This window comes from Hypomesus nipponensis, chromosome 13 (assembly GCF_054491055.1).
Source record: "Hypomesus nipponensis isolate SF chromosome 13, ASM5449105v1, whole genome shotgun sequence".
NCBI classification, from domain to species: Eukaryota; Metazoa; Chordata; class Actinopteri; order Osmeriformes; family Osmeridae; genus Hypomesus; species Hypomesus nipponensis.
Window position 1 is genome coordinate 16,834,377 of NC_140373.1, and position 25,191 is coordinate 16,859,567.

The window sequence follows — 25,191 nt, forward strand, 5'->3', positions numbered from 1 at the left end:
GAAAGCATCCTTGTAAAGGGCCTGGGGTACGGCGTTCATTTTAGGACATCCTCAGACTCAAACGAAAAGGCGTCAAGTCTCAGACCAAACGGCTTCAGTCTCAGAAAAACCTCTGTCATTCTCAGACAAAACGCCCTCAAACTAAACGCCGTCAGAAAAACCTCTATCATTCTCAGACCAAACGCTCTCAAACCAAACTCCATCGTTCTCAGACAAAACGCTCTCAAACCAAACGCCATCGTTCTCAGACAAAACGCTCTCAAACCAAACGCTATCGTTCTCAGACCAAACGCTCTCAAACCAAACGCCATCGTTCTCAGACAAAACGCTCTCAAACTAAACTTTGTCAGATTTTTTGTTATCAAAGTTAGCTAGATGGGGGAGCTGCTGACTAGCTTTCTGAATTAGCTTAAGTAGCAGCTTTTAAAGTGAATACCATGGTGTTGTTTCTGTTAACTGGTACAGCAATAAAACTTACTTTTGATATAGCTAATACAAAATAGTTGTTTTCTGCAAGCTAGTTCACTCATGTAACGTAAACCCATGTGTAGTCCTCCGGTTGCCATGGATATACTGCAAACAAACTTTGGTAAAGAATCATAAACGTCATCAACACGCGGTGCACAAGGGTTTTCTGATGCCGTTTGGTTTGACGTCGTTTTGTCTGAGTCTGAGGATGTCCTAAAAGGAACACGCTAGTGGTGGAGTTTGTAGAATCCATGGCAACCGAAGGACTACACATGGGTTTACGTTACACGAGTGAACTAGCTGGCAGAAAACAACTGAGAACGATGGCTTTTGGTTTGAGAGCGTTTTGTCTGAGAACGATGGCGTTTGGTATGAGAACGATGGCGTTTGGTTTGAGAGCATTTGGTCTGAAAATGACAGAGGTTTTTTTGTTTGAGGACGTTTTGTCTGAGTTTTTGTCTGAGAACGATGGCGTAAAAGTGTACGTACGCCCAAAAGCCTAAAATTATGGAAGCAAATTGTGACAAAAATTAAAAAGCATTTCCAGAAACTTCTCCTTTTCCCCTCCTTGAGTCACCACCTTACCGCGGTGGACGGGTTTGCGTGGCCTAGTGATCCTGGAAGCTATGTTGTCGGGGGCTTTATGCCCCTGGTAGGGTCACCCAAGGCAAACAAGTTCCAGGTGAAAGACCAGACAAAGCGTGGCTCAAAAAACCAACCATGAAGAGAAACATAAATGGTTCTCAGTTGCCCCTGCCCGGAAGCGGGTCACCGGGGCCCCCCCCTGGAGCCAGGCCCGGGGGTGGGGGTCGATGGCGAGCGCCTGGTGGCCGGGCCTTTTCCCATGGGGCCCGGTCGGGCACAGCCCGAAGAGACAACATAGGACCCTCTTCCAGTGGGCTCACCATCCGCAGGAGGGGTCATGGGGGTCGGGTGCAGTGTGAGACGGGCGGCGGCCGAAGGCGGGGGCCTTGGCGGTCCGATCCTCGGCTGCAGAAGCTAGCTTTAGGGACGTGGAATGTCACCTCGCTGGCGGGAAAGGAGCCTGAGCTGGTGCGCGAGGTAGAGAGTTTCCAGCCAGATATAGTCGGCCTCGCCTCGACGCACAGCATAGGCTCCGGAACCAGTCTCCTTGAGAGGGGCTGGACTCTCTTCCACTCTGGAGTTGCCCTTGGTGAGAGGCGTCGAGCTGGGGTGGGAATACTTGTTTCCCCTCGGTTCGGCGCCTGTACATTGGGGTTCACCCCGGTGGACGAGAGGGTAGCCTCCCTCCGCCTTCGGGTGGGGGGACGGGTCCTCACTGTCGTTTGTGCTTATGCACCAAACGGCAGCTCAGAGTACCCACCCTTTTTGGAGTCTCTGGGGGGGGTGCTGGAAAGCGCTCCTCCCGGGGATTCCCTTGTCCTCCTGGGGGACTTCAATGCTCATGTGGGCAATGACAGTGAGACCTGGAGGGGCGTGATTGGGAGGAACAGCCCCCCCGATCTGAACCCGAGTGGTGTCTTGTTGTTGGACTTCTGTGCTAGACACGGCTTGTCCATAACGAACACCATGTTCAAGCATAAGGGTGTTCATATGTGCACCTGGCACCAGGACACCCGAGGTCTCAGTTCAATGATCGACTTTGTAGTCGTGTCGTCGGACTTGGGGCCGCATGTCTTGGACACTCGGGTGAAGGGAGGGGCGGAGCTGTCAACTGATGAGTTGGCTTCGATGGTGGGGGAAGACGCCGGTCAGGCCTGGCAGGCCCAAACGTAATGTGAGGGTCTGCTGGGAACGGCTGGCGGAACCCTCTGTCAGAAGGAGCTTCAACTCCCACCTCCGGGAGAGCTTCGATCATGTCTCGGGGGGAGCCGGGGACATTGAGTCCGAATGGGCCATGTTCCGGGCCTCCATTGTTGAAGCGGCTGACCGGAGCTGCGGCTGCAAGGCGGTCGGTGCATGTCGCGGCGGTAACCCTCAGACCCGGTGGTGGACTCCGGAGGTGAGGGATGCCGTCAAGCTGAAGAAGGAGGCCTATCGGACCTTATTGGCTGGTAGGACTCCTGAGGCAGCTGATGTGTACCGGCAGGCCAAGCGGTATGCGGCTTTGGCGGTCGCGGAGGCAAAAACCCGGGCATGGGAGGAGTTCGGCGAGGCCATGGACAATGACTTCCGAACGGCTTCAAAAAGGTTCTGGACCACCATCCGGCGGCTCAGGAGGGGGAAGCAGTGCTCTGTCAACACTGTATACTGTGCGGATGGTGCGCTTCTGACCTCGACAGGGGACGTCCTGGATCGGTGGAAGGAATACTTCGAAGACCTCCTTAATTCCACCAACACGCTTTCCGACGTGGAGGCAGAGTCTGGGGACATCGGGGGAGGGCCCTTCTATCTCTGGGGCTGAGGTCGCCGAGGTGGTTAAAAAGCTCCGCTGTGGCAGGGCCCCTGGGGTGGATGAGGTCCGCCCGGAGTTCCTTAAGGCTCTGGATGTTGTAGGGCTGTCTTGGCTGACACGACTCTGCAACATCGCATGGACATTGGGGACAGTGCCTCTGGACTGGCAGACCGGGGTGGTGGTTCCCCTCTTTAAAAAGGGGGACCGGAGGGTGTGCTCCAACTTTAGGGGGATCACACTCCTCAGCCTACCTGGGAAAGTCTATTCAGGGGTCCTGGAGAGGAGGGGCCGTCGGATTGTCGAACCTCGGATTCAGGAGGAGCAATGTGGTTTTCGTCCTGGCCGTGGAACAGTGGACCAGCTCTTTACCCTCCGCGGAGTCCTGGAGGGTACATGGGAGTTCGCCCAACCAGTCTACACATGTTTTGTGGATTTGGAAAAGGCGTTCGACCGTGTCCAGAGTTTGGTCCGCATTGCCGGTAGTAAGTCGAACTTGTTTCCGGTGAGGGTTGGACTCCGCCAGGGCTGCCCTATGTCACCGATTCTGTTCATTACTTATATGGACAGAATTTCTAGGCGCAGCCAGGGTGTTGAGGGGGTCCGGTTTGGTGACCTCAGGCTCGGGTCGCTGCTTTTTGCAGATGATGTGGTCCTGTTGGCTTCATCGGGCCGTGACCTTCAGCTCTCACTGGAGCGGTTTGCAACCGAATGTGAAGCGGCTGGGATGCGAATCAGCACCTCCAAATCTGAGGCCATGGTAATCGACCGGAAAAGGGTGGAGTGCCATCTCCGGGTCGGGGAGGAGATCCTGAACCAAGCGGAGGAGTTCAAGTATCTCGGGGTCTTGTTCACGAGTGAGGGAAGAATGGAGCGTGAGGTCGACAGGCGGATCGGTGCGGCGTCCGCAGTGATGCGGGCTCTGCATTGGTCTGTCGTGGTGAAGAAGGAGCTGAGTCAAAAGGCGAAGCTCTCTATTTACCAGTCGATCTACGTTCCTACCCTCACCTATGGTCACGAACTATGGGTAGTGACCGAAAGAACGAGATCGCGAATACAAGCGTCCAAAATGAGCTTTCTCCGCAGGGTGTCCAGGCTCTCCCTTAGAGATAGGGTGAGAAGCTCGGTCATCCGGTAGGGGCTCAGAGTAGAACCGCTGCTCCTCCGCGTCGAGAGGAGCCAGCTGAAGTGGCTCGGGCATCTGATTAGGATGCCTCCTGGACACCTCCCTGGTGAGTGGTTCCGGGCACGTCCCACTGGGAAGAGGCCCCGGGGAAGACCCAGGACATGCTGGAGGGACTATGTCTCTCGGCTGGCCTGGGAACGCCTCGGGGTCCCCCAGGAAGAGCTGGTGGAAGTGGCCGGGGAGAGGGAAGTCTGGGCCTCCCTGCTTAGGTCGCTGCCCCCGCGACCCGATCCCCGGACAAGCGGTAGATGATGGATGGATGGATGGAAATGCATTTTCATTTTAAGAATGTGGCTGCATTATTTGACTCAAATGAAATTAGTAATCAATCATCCTATTTGATCATGGTGCTTCTTCAAATTGTGCAAACACTGTTAGAATTAGCTGAGCAGGTAGAAACTAATAATATATCTGAGTCTGATGCCCGTGACCGAGTAGAACAAGTCATAGAGAGCTTGGCTGCATACTCTGCCGTCACAGATTTACACATTAATGAGGTTGCCATAGTTTGAGACTGTGGAGCCTCAAACGACCAACCATCAACATCCAGTTCGAGTCCATTGAAAGTTATTTATTAAATGGTTTAAAAATAAAGGAAATAGCGGAGCTGTTCGGCGTATGCCACCGCCCCCTACCGAACAAGATGGGTAGCTGGGTCAGCAGGGAGCTGAAGAACAGCGGCTACTGACGTCACTCTGCTGCAACGCTCAGAATGCATTTTCATTTTCGAATTGTGGGCAGTTCTTTGCTAGCCTGGTCCTAACCAGACCCTCGTACATTTCATTTGTACAGAGGGTCTGGGATCGCCCCATTGACAAGCGTTAACTTCCTTGGAGGCGGGTCCTCTGTTGAAGTTTAAAACTATTGGATCTGCCCAGAGCCACTCTGATCTGCTATAATCAATCGCAAGCGTTCATCTTAGCCAACTCCTTCACCTCTACTGTAACGGAGCTAGCTGGCGTAGCTGGAAAATCAAACTTTTTCCAAACCCCGTGGGGGAGGAGGGCTACAACATCATGGCCACCTACAAAACTCAGCAAGGAGTGTTCTTGCTCCGGCTTTAACTTATGGATATTCGGCAGCATTGCCACAACCTCAGAATAACTTCGCTCGCATCTTTCTCCGCCGCCATTACTGAACTACTCAAACTAGTGCACGCCATTAACGTCATCGTTCTCAGCCACTCCCTCTGTTCGCTGATTGGACCTACAAAAAATGTGTTTCTGAAAACCGACTTCAAAGTCAAGCTCCCAGACCTAATACAGAAACAAAATCCAAATTGAGAGGAAGTACGTGGGAGGGCAGAGTCAGGCTTGTTCTTTGCGGGCAGAACACGAAAATGAAAATGCAATGTACGCTTTTCTTTTTGATTATGGCATAAAATGTGCAGTCTTGAAGAAGAAAATGCAAATGCAAATAGGATGATTGATTACTAATTTCATTTATGAGTCAAATAATGCAGCCACATTCTTAAAATGAAAACGCTTTTCTGGAAATGCTTTTTCATTTTCAAATTTTACATTTCAAATTGAATTTTGGTATGTATTTGCTGGGGCATATTTTGAAAATTAAATTTCAAATGTATTTTTCGTTTTCATTTTAATTAAGTGAAAGAATGAGCAGTCTTAAAGAAGAAAATTAAAATGCAAATAGGTTGATTGATTACTAATTTCAGTCAAATAATGCAGCCATTCTTAAAATGAAAATGCATTTCTGGAAATGCATTTTCATTTGAATTTTGGTCACGACTTGCTTCCATATAAAATGGCGTACGCACACAAAAATTCAGATTTATAAAACCGTGCGTACGCACACCTGTACGCAATGTTCCCTTTATAAATCATAGATTACCCACGAGTGTGCGTACGTGAATCAGCATTGTACCCCGCCCTGAACATGCCCATTTTTATCCATAAATAGTCAATGCAAAGCACCTCATGAATGCTAATCTAGTATCTCATCATGACCCTGGCATACGATTGTTCTTTACGTTGAATCATAGCGCATGACAACTTCTCAGACACTGTTAGCCTATTGGTGGGGCCCGACAACTCCGTAAATTTGGTGGCCGGTAGATCACCAATAAAAAAAAACTGTGCGAGTGGCGTCAACTGTGCCAGTATAATGCCAGTCGAGATACAATTTGAAAACAAACAAAAGCGTTTTGTTATGAACAGTAATCTATTAAAGTCTGGACTGATAACGAGGACGTAGAGTGTAGCGATTGCACGGTAGCTTAACAACTGTATTTCCAGTTTTTGACATATGAGGATATTTGCACAGTATTAAATAAATATATTTAGTTATACACTGTGTTCTGCAGTTATATAAAGGTAGGATATGTGATGTTATCCTGTATTCCATGCAGTCAGGGAAACTCCCCCTCCTGAACTCCCGTAGTTGACAATCTGATGGTGAGGAAGCGCTGAATTTTTATTTAAAATTTGAGTTGGATTGTACAAGGTGGATTATCAAATGCAATTGGAGTATTAATGAAAAAAAAAAAAAAAGCAACTTGAGAATTTGAAGGTTATACTGTCAAACTGACTGAAGAACAAAATAACAACGTGAAACAATGAAGATAGTGTGGCTCATTGGCTAGTCAATTCCCATGATGCAAGGCGGTAAACAGTGTAAAAAATTGCTGACAAGTTTGCCGTTTGTTCGAAATAAAAATGTAACTTCATGAATTTTGTTTTTTAATTGTGTCTGCTTAGAATGTAGTGTTTTGTTGTGTGGTAATTGCCATTGTTGTGCGGGTTTACCATTGTAACCATTAGATAAATAACTGTTACGTTTCATTAGAAGAGCTGAATTCAACAATGTATTATACCTCTGCAGCAAGTAGTTTCCTCCAAAAGCTGCAGTGTGACTTTGTGAGGGCCCCTGTTCTCGCCATGTGACGCAAGATCTGATCTGAGGCGTCTGAGGGTCCCCTAAACCTTTTAATTTATTAGTAAGTCATAGTGAAATTAAATTTATTAAGTTTACTTTTGAGGTACTTACATTAATTGAAAGTGCACTTGAAAATATTGCAAAGTATACTTTGAGGCTCTTTAGGAAGTATACTTTATGAACTGAAAGTGCACTACACAGGCTACTTTACAGTATTCAAAAGTAAACCTTGAAATACACTATAAGTGTACTTTAAAGTGTACTAAATGACCTAAAAAATGGGCCAATTCAGTTTACTTAGTACAAAAATAGTATATAAATAAGTACACTGCTAGTATACTTTAAGTAACATGATAATAGTATACTTTTTATACTAAGTATACTTACAAAATAAACTTGAAGTATACTTCTTTTTTGTAAGGGCACACTTCGGTTGTGGATTAGCCTGAGGTTGTCATACTCATAATTCTAGTCAAACTAAGAGTCTGATACTGCTTCGTTGGGCTGTGAGTATGGGGCATTTCAACCGAACCCGGACAAAAAATGCCTCTTCGCTCAATTAGATAGACCTACAAACAATCAGAACAACGTAGTATGTGAAGAACACCGTAGGAAGGATGGCAGAAACATATTTTCGATCGATAATGCCTTGATTGCGTTTCTCTGTTCCTCTTTCAAAATTAATGCGCTGTCAATGTCTTCTAAAACAGACTCGATGGCAGAATCTACATGGCTGTTTATCAATCCGAAGAATGCTGAGAACGCAATTACAGTACATTCTTTTGAAGAACGTTCTTGCAAGCGTCCTTGCGAGAATGGTCTTACAAGTCCGCAAGGACTTCTGGGAAATCAGAAGTGTTCTCGCTGGTCAAGTCACCATCCGATGCATCCTCGATAAAAGGGGCGGATCAGGAACGTTTCCGGGTATTTTTGGCGTTCTTGGTGACTTGTGTTCTTTGGATTGGAACCATACTTGGGCAATGAAAGATTACGTCAAACGAGTTCGCAAGAACGCAAGAACGGAAAAAAACGTGGATTGATAAACATCCCATATCTCAGCTCTCCAGCGGCAGCCATGTTTGTTGAAAACAAATTCAACCCAAGGGCTCATTGGTGATGTGATTGATTACGTTACTGTTTATGATCTGTCCATCATCATATAAAGCCCGCCCTGACAATTTGATTGGTCCGAACAGCTCTTGTTCTGACATCGTTTTCCCCAACCGAGCGACCCCAGACCCAACTTCCCGACCACATTTTTTTGTGGTCGGGGTTAGGCCTATAGTATACGGTTAGCTGGCTTGCAAATCCTGAGGATAGCCAACTATAGCAGACCTTTCTATAAGGGTTGTGCGATACTGAAAAATTTGGTATCGATCCGATATTAAGTAGTAAATACAATATAATTGCTACTATTTCGGCGAAGCTCTCAATATGATGTAAAAAAAAATAAAAAAAAATTGGCAGTTGCCTCCATCTCTTCAGCTACGGCCAACGTTTCGACCACTGTAGCCATAGATAGACATAATAAAGAGTAGACGCCGCATTGGCAGCTGGGCGCGAGAAATGCGGCTGCCATCTTGGACATGGCAAATTCCTAGTTGCGTAGCATCAGAATAAACAAGGTGCCAGCATATTCCTGCTCAAATCGGCAAACAATCGCAAACAGGGCTCAGGGGATTACTTTTCACAAGTAAGATTTAACATTACCATACTATTGGTTGCATTTTGTTAAAAGAATAACTATGTTCTGTAACATGTATGACCTTTGCTGCAAAGCAAACCGCGTGAAAATCAGTACGGTATGATTAATTAAATGCGCTTGACAGCTCTTTGCCCCAGCCAAACAGATTACACTGAGTGGAGCGGTTTCCCGTTCCAAGATGGCGGCCCCACGGCTTGTCAGCGCTAGTAGGCATTAGCGGTCGATGCGGCGTCTACTCTTTAGCATGCAATATTTCATTCATTGAATCTTCACTAGGTGCTGCCATTTTGAATTAGTCAAAATCAGTCGATACAAGTTGAACCACCAATCAGAGGCTTTAACCCGCCCCCTGACTTGGTGACGGGTGACGAAAGATTTATTTTGCTACATCAAACACCGTGGATACACTGTGGATAAATTAACGTATAAATAAATGTGAACAAATGAAAATGTAAATCAATATATATATATATATATATATATATATATATATATATATATATATATATATATATACACACACAAGTACATGTAACATGTATATATTTAGTGTATCATTTTATTAATTTTATTATATAATTATTTATTTATTCAAGTATTTTGCCATTCAATTATTATGTATTTAAAGTTTTGGCCCCTAGAATCCTCCATAATTTCTGTCCTGTAAACACATTATTCTTTCATAGCTGTATTAGTATATTTATTTTGAAGGATTCTAAAAGTGTTGTTTAAATGTTGTGCTATTATTTGCAGCAGGACCTTCAGAAAAAGTTATCATTTTGTACCCTTGGGGTTTAGCTGTTTTAGCTCTGTAATGTTCTGGTTTAAAACTGGAAAGTGGCTCTATATGAAGCAACAAGCTTAAGTTTTGATTCTGAAAAGCCTCAAAAGGTAAATTAATTCACAGGACCACCGAAACACTAACTAAAAAATGCACAAACAAGATGTTTTGTGATGTATGATGTTTCAAATAGCCTACTCACAACATTGCTGTTACAAGATTGATAGAATAGCATGTACTGGGAGTCAGATGGCTGAGCAGTTAGGGAATTGGGCTAGTAATCTGAAGGTTGCCAGTTTGATTCCCGGCTGTGCTAAATGACGTTGTGTCCTTGGGCAAGGCACTTCACTCTATTTGCCTCGGGGCAACGTCCCTGTACTTACTGTAAGTCGCTCTGGATAAGAGTGTCTACTAAATTTACTGGAATAAACCTTTTGGAACATCGTTAGGTTTGTGGTGGTCATCTGAATATCCTTTCTTTTGAGGCTTTTTACAAATCATAACTCACAACTCAACTTTCACATTTGTATCATTTTTTTCACGGGATGCTTGTTCCATAATATCTACTAACTGATAACCAAAAACAAAGTGAGGACCTTCCCTCCTGAGGATACCGTCCTGTTACATACTGGGGTGTAAACAATCAGGTGTAAAAGTGTATACAATTTTCAGCCAGTGGCAGAGTGTTTACAATGTGAGTTGATGTGCCAAGTGCTTGGGAAATAGATAGCTAGGCATAGATATTAGCAATCGTTTTGGGGGATTTTGACGGAAGTCAATTTATTCTGAACAGTGATGAGCCAAAGCTTCTCATTCTGATGGCAGCACCCTCATGCCTCCTCCGGGGGGAGCCCTATAACAGATGCCGCAGGTCATGGACTGCACATGCTGACCTGGTCTGCAGACTAGTTGAGAGAACAATACTGCAGCTTCAGTTCAACTGTACTGAAAATAGTAGAGTCAAGATAAGGAGCTATGTCCAGAGCATTTGAGAAGGGTTATTTTAACAGCATAGACTCCTCGCATCATTAAGAATGATTTTCTTCAGCATCAGAAAGGGGTTTTAATCGCCATGAAAGTTTGCACAGACAAGGAATTAACTTGATTACTATTTTGTATTTCACTTCACACAGAACAGAGTAGAGCAGCACAAAGCAGAGTAGAGCAGCAAGGAGCAGAGTAGAGTCGCAAGGAGCAGAGTAGACAGCAAGTATTTGTTGTCCTATTCATCCCCATGGTTTGTCATTATTGTCTGTTGCCAACTGCCTAGTTTTGTCCTACTGTTGCACCAATGTTGGCCGGTTTGTTTCTCACTTGCCTGTATCCTTTTTCATTCCTGCCAGGGTCAGTCTACTGTAATTTTCAGAAAATAAGCTGCGGCTTGTACTGCAATTTGACAATTTTCTTGTGCTTGTGTGGCTTATATATTGAAGACACTTATGGTCCGGTTTTAGAACAAAAAAGTGGCTTTGTCTCAAGTCTCTACAGACAGTGCAGCTAATTTAAAGCTCAACACTTGAACGGGGTTAATTACTTGAAAGAGGAATTATCCATCCTCCCTGACACGTATCGTTACGGTTGGGCCGACTGGCCCAGCAATTGGTAGTCTATCTGAGAAAACTTTTTAGAAAAGACGGGCTATGGACCCAACCAACTCTATTTGGGAGGGGAGAACTCCCTTACATGGAACAACCAGAGAGGCTCTGGTACAACCCATGCAGAGGTTGCGATGTCAGAATGAGGACCGTGTGTAGGCCATTTCAATAGGCTACTACTGACTGTGTTTTCTTTGTTCTGAGTTGTATGTTAGAAATATTGCAATAATACTGGCAGACCACCAGTGGTCCACAGACCACACTTTGAGAACGACTGTTTTAGATCATTGTACATGATCGTGTGGACAATAAGACACGGATGCTGTCTCTTTTCATAACTTGTATTTTACCACTGCTCTTCTTGACATCCCTCACTGATTTCACGTAATGCTTTCAGCATCAAGCCTACGGTAATTCCCAAGGGACAAAACACCCTTGTCCGTTGTCACTTACATCCCTCTGGATCGAAGAGAGCTTGATTGACTGGTTGAGCCAGCCTGGTGTGTAATACTGTTCAGAGGCTTTAACCCGCCCCCTGACCTTTGTGGGGGGACAAAAGATTAATTTTGCTGCAACAAGTTAAACCGTGGATGAATTAAAGGATGAATAAATAAATGTGAACACATGAAAACCGAAAGCTATATATATATATATATACACACAAATACATGTAACATTTCTATATTTAGTGTCTCATTTAATTTGTAATGTATACATTTTGTATGTCAATTAGGCATTCAATTTTATAATTAGTCATTTATTTAAGCTTTGGATTATATAATTATTTATTTATTCAAGTATTTAACCATTCAAATATTTATTTATTTTGTTTTGGCCCCTATAATCCTGCATAAGAAATGGCTTCAGTATTCATTATTTGAAAAGGTCTTCACAGCATCCCACATCCACTAGAGGGAGACTTAGCTCAAGTGTCCAGGACAAGCTTCAGCACATAATAAATTAATAAGTAACTTTACTTTTGGTCTCCAAAGACGGTTGTCTTTAAGAACTATCAATTGTCTGTGGATTACTGTGAAGTAAGAAATTAGAAGCATTTAATTAATAGATATTAATAAAGCTTTTCATTGGGACAAAGCCAATCATCTCTGCTTGTTTAGGTCTTACCTGACAGTGACCTCATTAGATATTGATTTTAATCTTGCATGTAACCCTCCCCCCCCCCCACACACACACACACACACACATACACACACCACTTCTACCTTCAGGTCACACACTGTGAAATGACTGCACTGGAGAATCTTTATTTCTGTGCTTTGAGTTCGTAGTGGCCTCAGAGACAAAGCTCCACAGCCTCTTTCCCCCCCACCATCCTGCCTGTTGACCTGACCCCAGGAGGACTGACTGCCCCCCCCCCTCCCCCAAACAAAGCTCTTGTGACCTGGGAGCTCAGGTGGAAACAGGATGAAGAGACGACTGACAACATGATTCCCACTTCAACCACCGTGCAGCCCCCTGTTCTTATCTAAAAAAGCTATGTATGATGGAGGAGAGCTAACACGGACAATGAACGGTCAGTTGCTCTGACAGACGTTTTTTTAAAGAATGAAGAGGACTAAGGTTCTCCAATTTCATTTTTTTTGTAATTTTTTCAAGTCATTGGCAGCTGAGGACTGGAAGGAGTGGCGGCCAAAGGAGGTAAGGTCTTTTGGGGTGACCAGAAAGATGTACCTGCTTGACCCAGGATACGTGTTGGTAAAGCAGAAGTAAGCAGGGAGCGTAGAATACAGAGGTGCTTTGGCTAACATACACTTACAAATTTGTTGGTACCAGTGAGATAGGCACCAAATGTGTAATGAGGGCCAGCCAATTAATGTATAGAGGTTGCAGTGGTGGGTATTATATGGGTCTCCGGTAACAAAACGGATGGCGTTGTGGTAGACCACGTCCACTTTCCTCAGTAGGGAGATTGAAGCAGTTCTGTATATGATATCACTGAAGTCAAGGATTGGTACATTGGTCATTTTCACCAAAGTGAGCTTGGCAGCACAAATCAAAGCGATGGAATTTAACCCATCATCATAGCACAGCAATAAAACTGTTATAGCCCATTGGTCAGGGGTTGACCCAGTATTGTATTAAATTCTGTACTCAGCAGTAATTAGCTTTCTGTGTCCAACACCAAACAGATTGTGCTTATTGGGGGTGGGTGGGGGGTGGTTGTTTGAAGGGGGGTTAAATGCCACTTCCCCTCAGCATGGCCCTGCAGACAGACACTACTTCACAGCTCCAGCTCCAGTCTGTGGTCCGGACAACACCTCAAAGCCAAACAATTACAACCAGGTCATGGAGACGAGGAATGTTCTGCTGATTAATTCCATGTAGACAAATGCTTGGTGATTGTGTTACTTCCCCCTCATCCAGCAACCTGCAGAGTCCACCTCTGGTTCATGTCTGGAAACGGACCGCAAGTAATACACTTTCACCCTCCACATGGCTCAGTCTGGAACATAGACTTACATATCTTCCCAATGTTTGGTCAAATTAATCTTTACCAAAAAAAACAAAGCATCTATTGAAAGTTACATTTTATACTTGTATGGGTATCTATGCAGTTTCTTCTCACCTTAAAGTGCAAGTGTGCATTATCTGTTATATGAGAATGAGCCCTAAATTGAGACTCCATTTAAAGCATCGTTACAGTATCGATGATCTTACGGGAGTTTCGGTCAATTTCGGTGGTCATTGCTTGTCCAGAAGGGGGCAGCACTGGAAAGGCAAGATTGGGATTTTAAACAAGAACCTGTATGAATTACAGTAAGTATTTCAAATGCCAGACAACATGTAATTCATTCACTCAAAACAACCGTCTTATGCGAAAAACTTGATACTTGTTCTCAACAGGCTTGAAGGAGTATTATAGGCGCCAGTGTTTCTTAGAGACATGTCAACATGTTGTGTAGGCTAAGAATGATTCCATTAATATTTAATTGAATATTTAATTAATAAAGCTAATTTAATTTAATTGGTCTTCAGTAGATCATTTCAATTATTATTATTTGTGGAAAGTATTAAAAATTAAGAAACATGGAATAATAAAGTAGGCATCTATTTCTAACGAATAACCCTTTTCATTAAATCCGGAAGACTTGAGAAGGCGGCTGGCTGGTAGGCTACACATCATTTTTGGACAAATGATGTGTAGCCTGGACAAAAATAAATATGTACATTTCAAATGAGGTAAGTTTGAGACATTTAAGATATATTTTAAGTAAATCATTTCCCGTGCCAAACTGCAAATATTAGGCTACGATATGTCAACAACGTATAACGAAATCCTCCGCGGCTCCGCACTATTTTAGCAGGTTCTCACGGTTGCTATCTCACTTCTATATTGTATGTAACAGTTGAGGTATAACTATTAGGCTACAAACTCGTTGGATTTAATAAACACACTCAGGTCAGCTCTGTTTTTATTGAACATTGTCCTGCAAGTAAAACGTGGGCCATCAGTCGGGGAGCCTACCCATGCCGTACATCAGGTTATTTCTTTCCATGAATCTAAATTAAAGAACGTCCAAAATGCCTATGAATGTATAAATATTGTCAAAATATAAATAAAATAACTCAATGGTTTATTAAAACAGCCCGATGTAGCCTACTTTTGGATGCAAATTCAAAAAGTACTTTTTAACGTTTGCTTAAAGATGTAAAATCAGTGCACAACAGTGGATAATACCTAAATGTACGTGGTTTAGACAAAAATACCTAATCTAATGTTTAATAATTAAACCTCTGCCTTCAGTAGCCTATCTAGGCAGTATCGGTGCCCATTGCCCCGGAGATTTGGTCAAGACCATTCGAGAGAAGCGTGACAGTGAAGGGGGTGTCACCCAAAAATTCACTCAATGGGCTATACCTGTTTCGCTATGGGTGAACCACATAAATAGGCTACTCCTCCCCGGGTGTGAGCTCAGTCCTCAAGGAGACACTGACGGAGACAGACACTGGGAATCGTAGTTTCTTCATGTTTGAAGAAAGTCAGAGCGCGGTTTATTGGTCACTGATTAGGACGGATTATGAACGCTTTTGGACATCAGACATCCAACCCTCAAGCCAGCCCTATACAGCACCATAGCGCTCAAGAGCTTCTGGACATGGCAGTGTACTGTGACAACTTTGGTATGTACCAGCAGAATTTACATCACCACCCGCAAAGGCCTCCGGCGCATGCTCCAAGCTACGGTCTCGGGGAGTACACCTCCCCGACCACAAACCCATACCTGTGGCTGAACGGCCCCGGTATCAACTCGTCTCCTTACCTCACAGGAACGAATGGGACGTCCTACATACAGTCTGGATACGGAGCGAACCAAAGGCAATTCCTGCCGCCGCCCACGGGTTTTGGTAGTGCTGACCTCGGATGGCTTTCTATTTCCAGCCAGCAAGAACTGTTCAAGATGGTCAGACCTCCATACTCCTACTCTGCTCTGATAGCGATGGCAATTCAGAATGCCCAAGATAAGAAATTGACACTGAGCCAAATCTATCAGTATGTGGCTGAAAACTTTCCTTTTTACAAGAAAAGCAAAGCTGGTTGGCAAAACTCGATCCGCCACAATTTGTCACTGAATGACTGCTTCAAGAAAGTGGCGAGGGACGAGGATGATCCCGGTAAGTTTTCGTCTAATTATTGGAAGTTCTAGATTATTAAAGACGTTTAAGCACTGATTTTGGATGTATTAATCAGATTAATCTGTCTCAACCCTGGCTGACAAAAATAAAAATCATTTTATTGACAAATATGTATGTGCTAATTGTTTATAGGTAAGGGGAACTACTGGACATTGGACCCAAACTGTGAGAAAATGTTTGACAACGGTAACTTCAGGAGGAAAAGAAAGAGGCGAGCTGACATGAACGGAGACACAGGGACTCTGCCAGCAGCGGTGAAGAGTGAAGACACCGCGCTGAAACTCTCCGACACCGCCAGCATCCTTAGCTCATCCCCGACAAGTTTGCAGAATTCTCCCGCTTCCACCGATTCGAAATCTTCTCCACCTCCATCGGTTGAACACAGCCCCTGTTACAACAACTTCGTATCAAACATGAACTCTATGCTGGCTGGGAGCAACAACGGCATCAGAGGGAGAGATTTCGGTTCTGTACATCTTGGAGATTTGTCACAAAGAGAGAACATGTCTGGACTTGGCTCGTACTCACCCACTCAAAACACTTCATTGAACTCTGATAGCACGCACCTCACCTCGAACAGAATGAACTACTACGCACCTGTACACAACAGTGCAGGCTTGGGCAACCCTATTTCTAATCATTTCAGTGTTAATAATTTGATATACAGCCGAGAAGGAACAGAAGTGTAACCGTGCGTTTCTGATGTTGGTTTAATCTGTTAACATATAGCATATTGTGTAAACTCATGGAACAACAATGCAAGCTGTATAGCCGTACTTCACTTGCCAAAGTTAATATCTTTACCGTTTAATATAGGCCTAATAGAATGACGTTCAGCTAAATGTATGCACAAATGAACAGGCTACTGAACAGCTCATCTGTGCGCAAATGTATTTTTGCCCATTAGGTCTATATGTAGCTGCATGGTTAAACCTTGCCTCTGACGAGACTGACATTGAACAGGAGACAACATTTTGTACAGGAATGTATTTGAACGTGTAAAACGTTTTAGGTCACTGCATGTAGACCTATTATGTGTGTATTTTATTTAAACCCATTGTCATTATTTGAATAAATGTATCTGAAGCCATTTATATTTGTGTCATGTTTAGACGAACAACAAACATTCTCTGTGATTCACATCCACATGTTGTGTATGGGCTTATTTATTTAACGAGCGTCAAATTAGGTTACTTTCAAAATTAGCATGAAAACCAGTCATTTTGATTTTGTAGGCACATTTTATTTAATTTTATATGCGATAAGGTATGATGTGGTTACGATTGTGTTAATTAGGCATTTCTGCTTTTATAAAAAGAAACATTTTCTTGTCAAACATCTTTCTTATCAAACCAAGCAAGGCCTACTGTCTAAGGATGACAAAACATGTCAATATAGGCCCATTGTTTTTCGTTTAGTATAAAGGTTTTCCACAAAAACGCACCCACCAACCTTATTGCTTTGGTTAATTTGATTTCATTGTTAGTGTTTAAAGGGCTTTAATGCACTTTCTTGTTCCATAAAAGATGATATATAGGCTAACACATTTGTGCCATTGAACAATAACAATAACATCTTAAAGTTAAATTATGAATTTAAGATTTTACAATCTTAAAGTTAAAGCGTTAAAAATAATCCCAGACTGCGCGTTCACCACCCTTCTCCCCCCACCATCTTTCTGTCAGATTTAGTTTTGTCTAAATGTAATTGATCTGAATAAACATAGGCCTTTCATTAGCTTTTGCGTTGGTTTCTTAAACCAGGCCATTGATTAAACAGAATTTCCACACTTGCATAAACAGTAACCTATGAGATGTGACATTTTCCGTTTGTCAAATTGAATGGACCCGAATTCAACAAGCCATCACAGCTTTATTTTACCCTAGTACAGACTTGATTTTAATATTTTTAAATATACATACCTATATTTATATGTATAATTTACACAACCCTACACTTTAAACCTTTTAATGGAAATGAAAACGGTCTGCTTTACGGTCGAGGTTACATAGCTCATTTGAATAGAGCCCAACTGTTACAATTGTCTTCCGTGAATCTGAAGTTTTGTCACCGGCCAATAACTGTGGGAATTTTATTTTCTCATATCGTGTGAGTGTGTCCGATAGCCTAATTCGATTTCGTTTTGCTTCATTCTTGAAGAGCATCCGGTGGACGATTCATGTGAGTGCAAACTAGCATGTAACGTGCCTTTGTTGTGTGTACGGTTGTCCTAGGGACAAGACAAGAGAAAATTTGTTTCCTGCTCTGATGCTAATGAAAATGATAATAGAGCTCTCCCAAAAGAGATTCTCAAGCGATTTAACAACCTTCTGATGTCGTATTTTGAAACAATATGCTGTACACATGGAATCAAAGCAAGTAAATAAAAGGAAACACCTCTTAATTGGTTCATAATTGAATGCACTCTGGCACTCTGTTGTCTGGAATAAAGCAACATTGACAAGACTTTCGTGCCCGTGGCTGCGACACAATAGGCCCTGGCAATAGCAGGGATCCCCTCCTGCGCTCGAATGAAAATATTGTGACCTCAGATATGGGAACAAATTATCTCATTCAGACCGCACTTTGTTCTGATTATCTGTAAAGCACATGCATTGATCTAACAAAGAGAATTTTTGTCTTCCAGAATAAGGTTCTCACAGCAACAAGTTTTCTATTGAAATTCTCTCACCACTTACACGTTTATTAGAGGCATTTATTGAAAAATCTAAGACACATTCAAGTATCAGAATTAATATTATCACTTAAAATAATGTTCTTATATTTAATCCCAGAACTCTATATAAAAAAAATAATATATAGATATATATTTAAGCTTATTCATATAATGGAAGTGAATTAATATGTGGATCCATATTTATAAACAACGCTTTAATTGTGAGTAATGAGCATTATTATATATTATTTTACATATAAAACGTTATATTACATTATTATAATTTGAAGTAAGAAGTGCTAAATAATGTTCTTTATTACCATTTTAACTTATTGCCTTGTGATTTTCCTACATGTTCCCAAACAGTGATTAATTTAAGCCATCTCAGAGTCGAATCGCTCCAAGGTCTTCTGCCTGTGGGGCACATCTACCTGGCCCTGGATGAACATCAGTCAGGCCAGCCTTGCACTCCCATGCCTGCTGTCTGCTCCTGGGGCCCTGGCCCCAGGCAACAGGGCTCACCTACAGAACCCCTCCAAAAGGGTGGGCCCAGTCCTCACAGAGGCCAAAGGATAAGATCATAATGAAGGGTTTCAAGCTCACCTGGGCACCCTAAAATGGCACGGAGGCTCACATTGTCCGAATATGGAATAGATGATTCCAATCCCATTTCCTCAAATGGAAGGCAAAGTAGCAAGTTTCCCCCAGGTCACCTGATCTGTCCCTGGGGAGTGGGGAGTATTGTCACTGGTGTTGGGGAAGTGTTGCTTCCTCAAATACACTTCCAGACTGTCAGAACAAACAGATTTAATAAAGGAACGAATCACTTTCAAACCACAGAGTAGGTGGCAAACATATATATTTTTTTTTTAGGAATAACAATCTTGTTATCATAATTTTATCATAATTATTATCATATTTTTGTGGTACATTTAGACAATGTGCGTAATGCAAAACTAAAATAATGCAAACAGTGCTTTATACATTGAGGCTGTATTAATTTAAGGTATTTAATTTCTCATTTCGGCCCAATCAAGTTGTCTCTCTCTCTCCATCCATCATCCGTCCATCCATCGATCCATCTATCTATCTATCTATCTATCTATCCATCCATCCATCCATCTATCTATCTATCTATCTATCTATCTATCTATCTATCTATCTATCTATCTATCTATCTATCCATCTATCTATCTATCTATCTATCTATCTATCTATCTATCTATCTATCTAACCATGCAATGTGATGGATGTTCTGTCCGTTGTGCAGCCTTAGCTCCTTTACAATGTTCTTACAGATCATATAGCCTCCTGAACTGCGAGGTAGGGTTAGTCTACTGGACCTTGGGCCTACGGCATGGGACCTTGGGGGCTGGGGAGATTGGTGGTGGTGGGAGGGATGCAGTGACTGACATGATCTTGAGTGATGAATCACTGGTGTATAATGTTGCACTCGACAAGGTGTGAAACTTCAACTGCCATTAGAAGATCCCTTGGCCTGATAATGATCAAAATGGCCCAAAACAGGCCAGACCTGACTCCATATATAAAATAGATGTGGGTCCTTTAAAGTTGTGCTATATTGATTTAAGGTCACCGCTTTGTAGTTATATTCATAATTAAACATTATACAGTATGTTTCTATATTTGGGAGTGGTAGTCGAATAAGTCAGTGTATGCACATATGACTGCAAAATGCAATTAAAAATGGGTCTAGTAAATCACTGTAAGTTTTTCTGAACCCCATATACTATCTCTTCATAGACAAATCTGAAGGGTGGAATGAAAAGTGATCTTGTCGGAAAGGCATTGCGTGTCTGACCAGACAGAAGATGATAGCAGGACCATACAGAGGTGATTACAGTCTAGATCTCCCCTGAAATTTCACATCTGTTTGTAGCAGTCAGCAGGAATTACGGGGGCAAATCTTATATTACAGCTCAATCTCTCGAGGAAGTTAAATATTTAAGATTACATTACGATGACAGCTCGAGGGTAGCCACTGGCTGGCTAGACCAGGGCGGAGACATTCACAGTACTGTAAAAAAAGATGAAGCGTACATATGATAGCTGAGGATAATGTCTATCAATCGGCATGACCTGGTTTGGTTTCATCATCCTCTATGCTGGGCCCATAAAAAGCGTAATCTATGGGGCGATAACGGCATGGGATCACCACATGGGCAAATGGCCATATGGATGATTTTATACAGAACAGGTCCCATCTCAGCAGATGACAGGCTATCAACACTGGAGTACATGAAAAAGCTGTGCTACTGTACAGCGTGTAATATCTCCCTGTAGGGTTGCCCTAATGTTGTCCATACTGTGTGCTGAATACCACACATTTTGACCTCTTGGCTCCTCTTTAGGCAACTGAGAAAATGGCAGAAGTTTTAATGTATTTTACGTATTTAGAATACATAGCAATGTTGTCTATCCGTTTGTTTCATGCCTATTGTATGTGTGTGTCATGGAATGCACCCTTCACATTTCAGGGCTCAGGCTTTTGGTAACGTGTAGACTGCGTGCCAGCGAGGACTGATTGCTGTTGGAGAGGCACAGTAAGGAGAGTATCTTGAGATGACGCTGGCCCTGCCAGTCGAGCTACCTGCTGAAAGATTCAGAGAAATAGCGGAATTAACGGACTAGAACGGCACCCAGTAAATCCACCATCACGGCTTGTCCTCACATCGACCCGTCTGGAAAACCTATTCCCACAACACTGTAACTCATCCCCATACAGTCTGTGGCTGGAGTACATTTGGACAATTCCTTGTAAAACAGCACTGGGGTAGACTATTCTTTAGCCATTCAATTTGTCATGACACGTAGTGACAGTTTGAAGCACAGCGGGAGACATCAACAAGGAGGGCCATGCCTGTTTCGCTGTCCGGGTATATAACCATGGCCATTACTAGTGTCAATGGAGCACCCTGGTCTTGACTGGGTGTTGAAAAACATCACTTTTTGACACAATGTCATAAACACGTATTTGGAAAGACATGCATCATACAGGCCTACTTTAAAAGGTGTGAGGAAAATTACTTTATCTTTTTTACAGATGTTCATCTCAATATGTTATTTCTTGGTCATTCACATGTTTTTTTTATTGTAGTTTCCCAAATAAGTAATTGTCAGGGAATCATTCCTGTAAGGTTCCAACTCCATGACCCTAGGCAGAACAACACTGTTCAGGAAGCACTCAGTTCCTTTGTGCAGTGCAACAGAACTAATACCTAAGTAATGGGCAATGTCTCAACATTTTCGATGACTCCTCTCCAGCTTCCAGACCAGATCATGGTTCACTCTCTGCTGTCAGCACTGAGCTGGGTGTGTACCATCCTGATCACACGCTCACGGTGGGGAAACACACTGTGGGTTTTCAACCATAGAGGATCCAGACAACAACAGTATAGTTGTAGGTTGTAACACTGATAGTTCCTGGAGGGATACCACCCTGTGTGTGACCAGATGGAACACCTGTGTGCTGTCGTTACTTCCTCGCTCACAGACAGGAAGTGGTGACAGATAACAGAGGAAGTGACTGCCCTGGGGAAGCGGCAGGCTGTTTTTCAGTGTCACCGAGGTTGAGGAACGTTTGGAACTTTAAATAGCAACCTATAGAAGACAATTAGTTCTTCTCATTCATGCTGAGGTAGTCAAAGGTTGAACATGACATATAGTAAAAATGCCAAGCTGTGTAGGTTATTGTGTAATTATCTGCTATTAATCCTATTTTATACATATTTAATTCAAAATTATAAATGAAATAGTACATTGTTACAAGATAAGGCTTTGTAGAATTGACCTGGATATATGTTGCAGGGCATAGGTGCGTATCAACAAAGGGAGGGAGATCACCTGTGAATTGCTAAGAAGGACCTCCACCAGAAAGTGTGTGAGATGCTGGTGTGGTGGATCTGCCCTGGAGAATTACAATCCTCTCCCCTCTAGGGACTCTAATGCCCCCCCCCCCCCCCCCCCACACACACACACCTATTGTGTTGCATGCATACCAATACCGAGTCAGGAGAGACAGACTGAGCCATCAAACATACCCTTCACAGGGAGCTAGCCTGGCTTGATCAAGCCCCCCTCTTCACCCACCACAAGTTGGGCTTGTGTAAGCTGCAGATGATCTACTGCTGAAGGCTCTAAATGATATCCTTTCAAAAGGGGACAGACATGCCCCCCTCCAAACGCTCCTTTTGTGCTCTCGGCTAATCCAGGCCTGCACTTCAAGGCCCGGGCTCACTTCAAGGCAGCTGCTCCCAATTTGAAATGCGAGGGGGGAAGAGAAGAGCTCCAGTCTTAGGGTTGTTCTTGCAGATGTAAGGCTTTGATAATGTGATAGGCCCCCTTCATCAGAGTAATTGCACCATTATCTGGTCATCTTCATTAAAACTCCTCATGATTAATTAGACCAAGGAATGCTCACTTACAGAATCCCAATCGTGTTTCATGTATCAAACCAAATGTATTTGTGTTTTTCCTTAGTTATTGAATGCTCCCAGGCCAGAGACACATATTACATTCCATAATATTATTGTTTGTGGGTTAGCATATTGCCAGACTGCTGATAACACAAACGAACCAGTGTCTGGTTAGTGCCTGCAGTGTTGGAGTCTGTGCAGCACACACAGTTCAATGTGTCAACTGTAAACACAAGACTCGTACCCTTCCAACGCCTCAACCGTTTCTGATCCAAACACCAGTCATCCTTTTGTGTCGCTTCACCTCCATTGAGCGGGATGTACTCTATAGCATTATGTGACTGCATTCCTTTACAGTGACATGGACAGGGGATGTAAGCGTGTGTGGAGGCTGATGATGACAGTAGAACATAGAAGCCTGCATTACATCTTAAGTGTGTTAGCGTGCCCCCACTTGACAAAGGACAAGGGGTATTTTTATGTACATTCTGGGAAAATCTTGGTTTGGTACAGGCCTAGAGGCCTGGGACCGTCAAAAGCCTCATTTGAACAACAAGTACCAGGGGCTCTGGAAAGGACGTGGTGCGATGAGTACTGAGTCAATCCCTGTAAAATGATGGTGTTGATTAACATGGGGAGAGAGACCTGAGAGACATGACCTCAGCACCAATAAAAAAAAAACATAAAAATCAATTTCAAATACAAGGGAGAACCATTTTGATTTATCTTAACCACATCATCATCCAGACTGTCTCTTGAGATAATATTATGTATTTGTTTATTTATTTATGGGCAATATATACATATATAAAGAACTATGTTAGGATGATCCCAGTGTTTTTTTTTGCCAATGGAGCAGAGAGGAGAACTTTGGAAACGGTTAAAGCAGAGCGTGGAATCATGAGCTCCTCTAACCCACCAGCCTCTCCTGTGGCGGGGGAGTTCCTCTGAACAACCCTGTGGTTCTCCCAGCATGCACTGGCTCTGCAGGCCCTCGTCAGAGCAGCCCAGGAAGCCTCACTCCAGATGACTCTATTGACGGCTTGTCTAGTTGTGTTATCCGTTAATATTTGGGGTATTCTACTTGTTTACTGAAAATGTATTGTTACAATTCATTTAGAAAACATTGTTGATCAAATTTAAAACCACAGGAAAGAAAATCTAAATCGTGATGCTGGAAAGATTCTGACTCCTCTCAAGATAGCTGTCTGCAGCTGTCAGTGCCACTCCCTCCATGAACTGTAATTATCTCTTTCATTAGCCTTCCCTCTCTGCACTCCAAATACAATTCAAAGGGAGGTGTCAGTATCTTATCTTTATGCTAATGGTGAACAGTGGCCGGCAGTTAAGTCACAACAATAGGCTGGCTGGAACAGAAGCCATCAGGACAGTCTGCCTGTCTACTGGGGGGTATCCCAGCCAGGGAGCTGTCCGTCTGCAGGCTAATGGGGCCAGAACATGTCCAAAGACCACCCCTGCAGCCCCAAGACAGGCACCTTGAAGGGAGCGGTAGGCCTGGGTCATGGGGCAAGTCTGGCCCGGCAAACCCCTTTGGCCCTCATCTCCATAATGGGTGGGCTCCCAGACGCCTCCTTAAGGCCTATTAGAATATGAGTGGCCAGTAATGACCACCACTAATGAGTGGGCTCACCTCACACACAACCACCGAGAGAATGTGTGTGGGCCTTGGGAGTGCCCTTAAACACACAGCATGTGATAGCATGGCACACATGATATTTAAGGTTCATCAGGAATCCACCAAGGCCCTCTGTGACAAGAGTTACCGCGGAGCATGACAACAGCGGGACAAGTGCTTGTTTTCTGTGGTGTTTAGAGAGACAGGCAGGCACACTGCCCAGTGTGTACACGTAAACATATAAGGAAATGCAGGCAGCGCTACTGTCTGCTGCATTGTGTACAGCTAGAGGCAAATATCCCACGAGAGACCAGAGGCTTGTCTGGAACGCTTCACACCTCACCTACACTCACATACATGCTGTAGAATCGAAACAGGTTTGACATCCTCAATCTGTCAATCAGACAATCCATCAGGAAATCGTTCAAAACCACGGCCACCACTGTCACCAGACCAGCATTGATTTGGGACAGATACATTATCTGTGTGTAACACAAACACCATGGACGATTTGGGGGGAGGGGGGTGACTTCAGTTTAACCAGGGAGGGGGGATGGTTGTAGAGGGAGTGGGTGTCCAGCCAGTGTAACTTCCATTAGGTCAGGTCCTTTCATCCAATAAATATAATGAGGATGAATCAGAGAGTTGTGTTTAATAGTCTGTAATGGTAAGAAGCCTGACAGGTTAATGGCCCAGGCTCTCAGGATTTTCTTATTACATTGGGCTGAGGTCTCGTCCAGCCACTGTAGTTAGCCATGCCTCCCCCCACCTGCAATCATCCT

General features: G+C 43.6%; 1 protein-coding gene across 1 annotated transcript; it reads left to right on the forward strand.

The window, feature by feature from the left end:
- Nucleotides 1-15,015: 15,015 nt before the first annotated feature.
- foxi1 (forkhead box i1) lies at nt 15,016-16,744 on the forward strand. The gene is made up of 2 exons (XM_084671106.1): nt 15,016-15,639; nt 15,793-16,744. The coding sequence occupies exons 1-2, from the start codon at nt 15,045-15,047 to the stop codon at nt 16,347-16,349; spliced, it is 1,152 nt and encodes a 383-aa protein (XP_084527232.1). The 5' UTR covers nt 15,016-15,044; the 3' UTR covers nt 16,350-16,744.
- Nucleotides 16,745-25,191: the final 8,447 nt, after the last annotated feature.

Coding starts and splice junctions, on each gene's coding strand:
- foxi1 (XM_084671106.1), top strand. CDS start 15,045: ATGAACGCTTTTGGACATCAGACATCCAACCCTCAAGCCAGCCCTATA. Junction 15,640..15,792: donor GAGGGACGAGGATGATCCCG/GTAAGTTTTCGT, acceptor AATTGTTTATAG/GTAAGGGGAACTACTGGACA.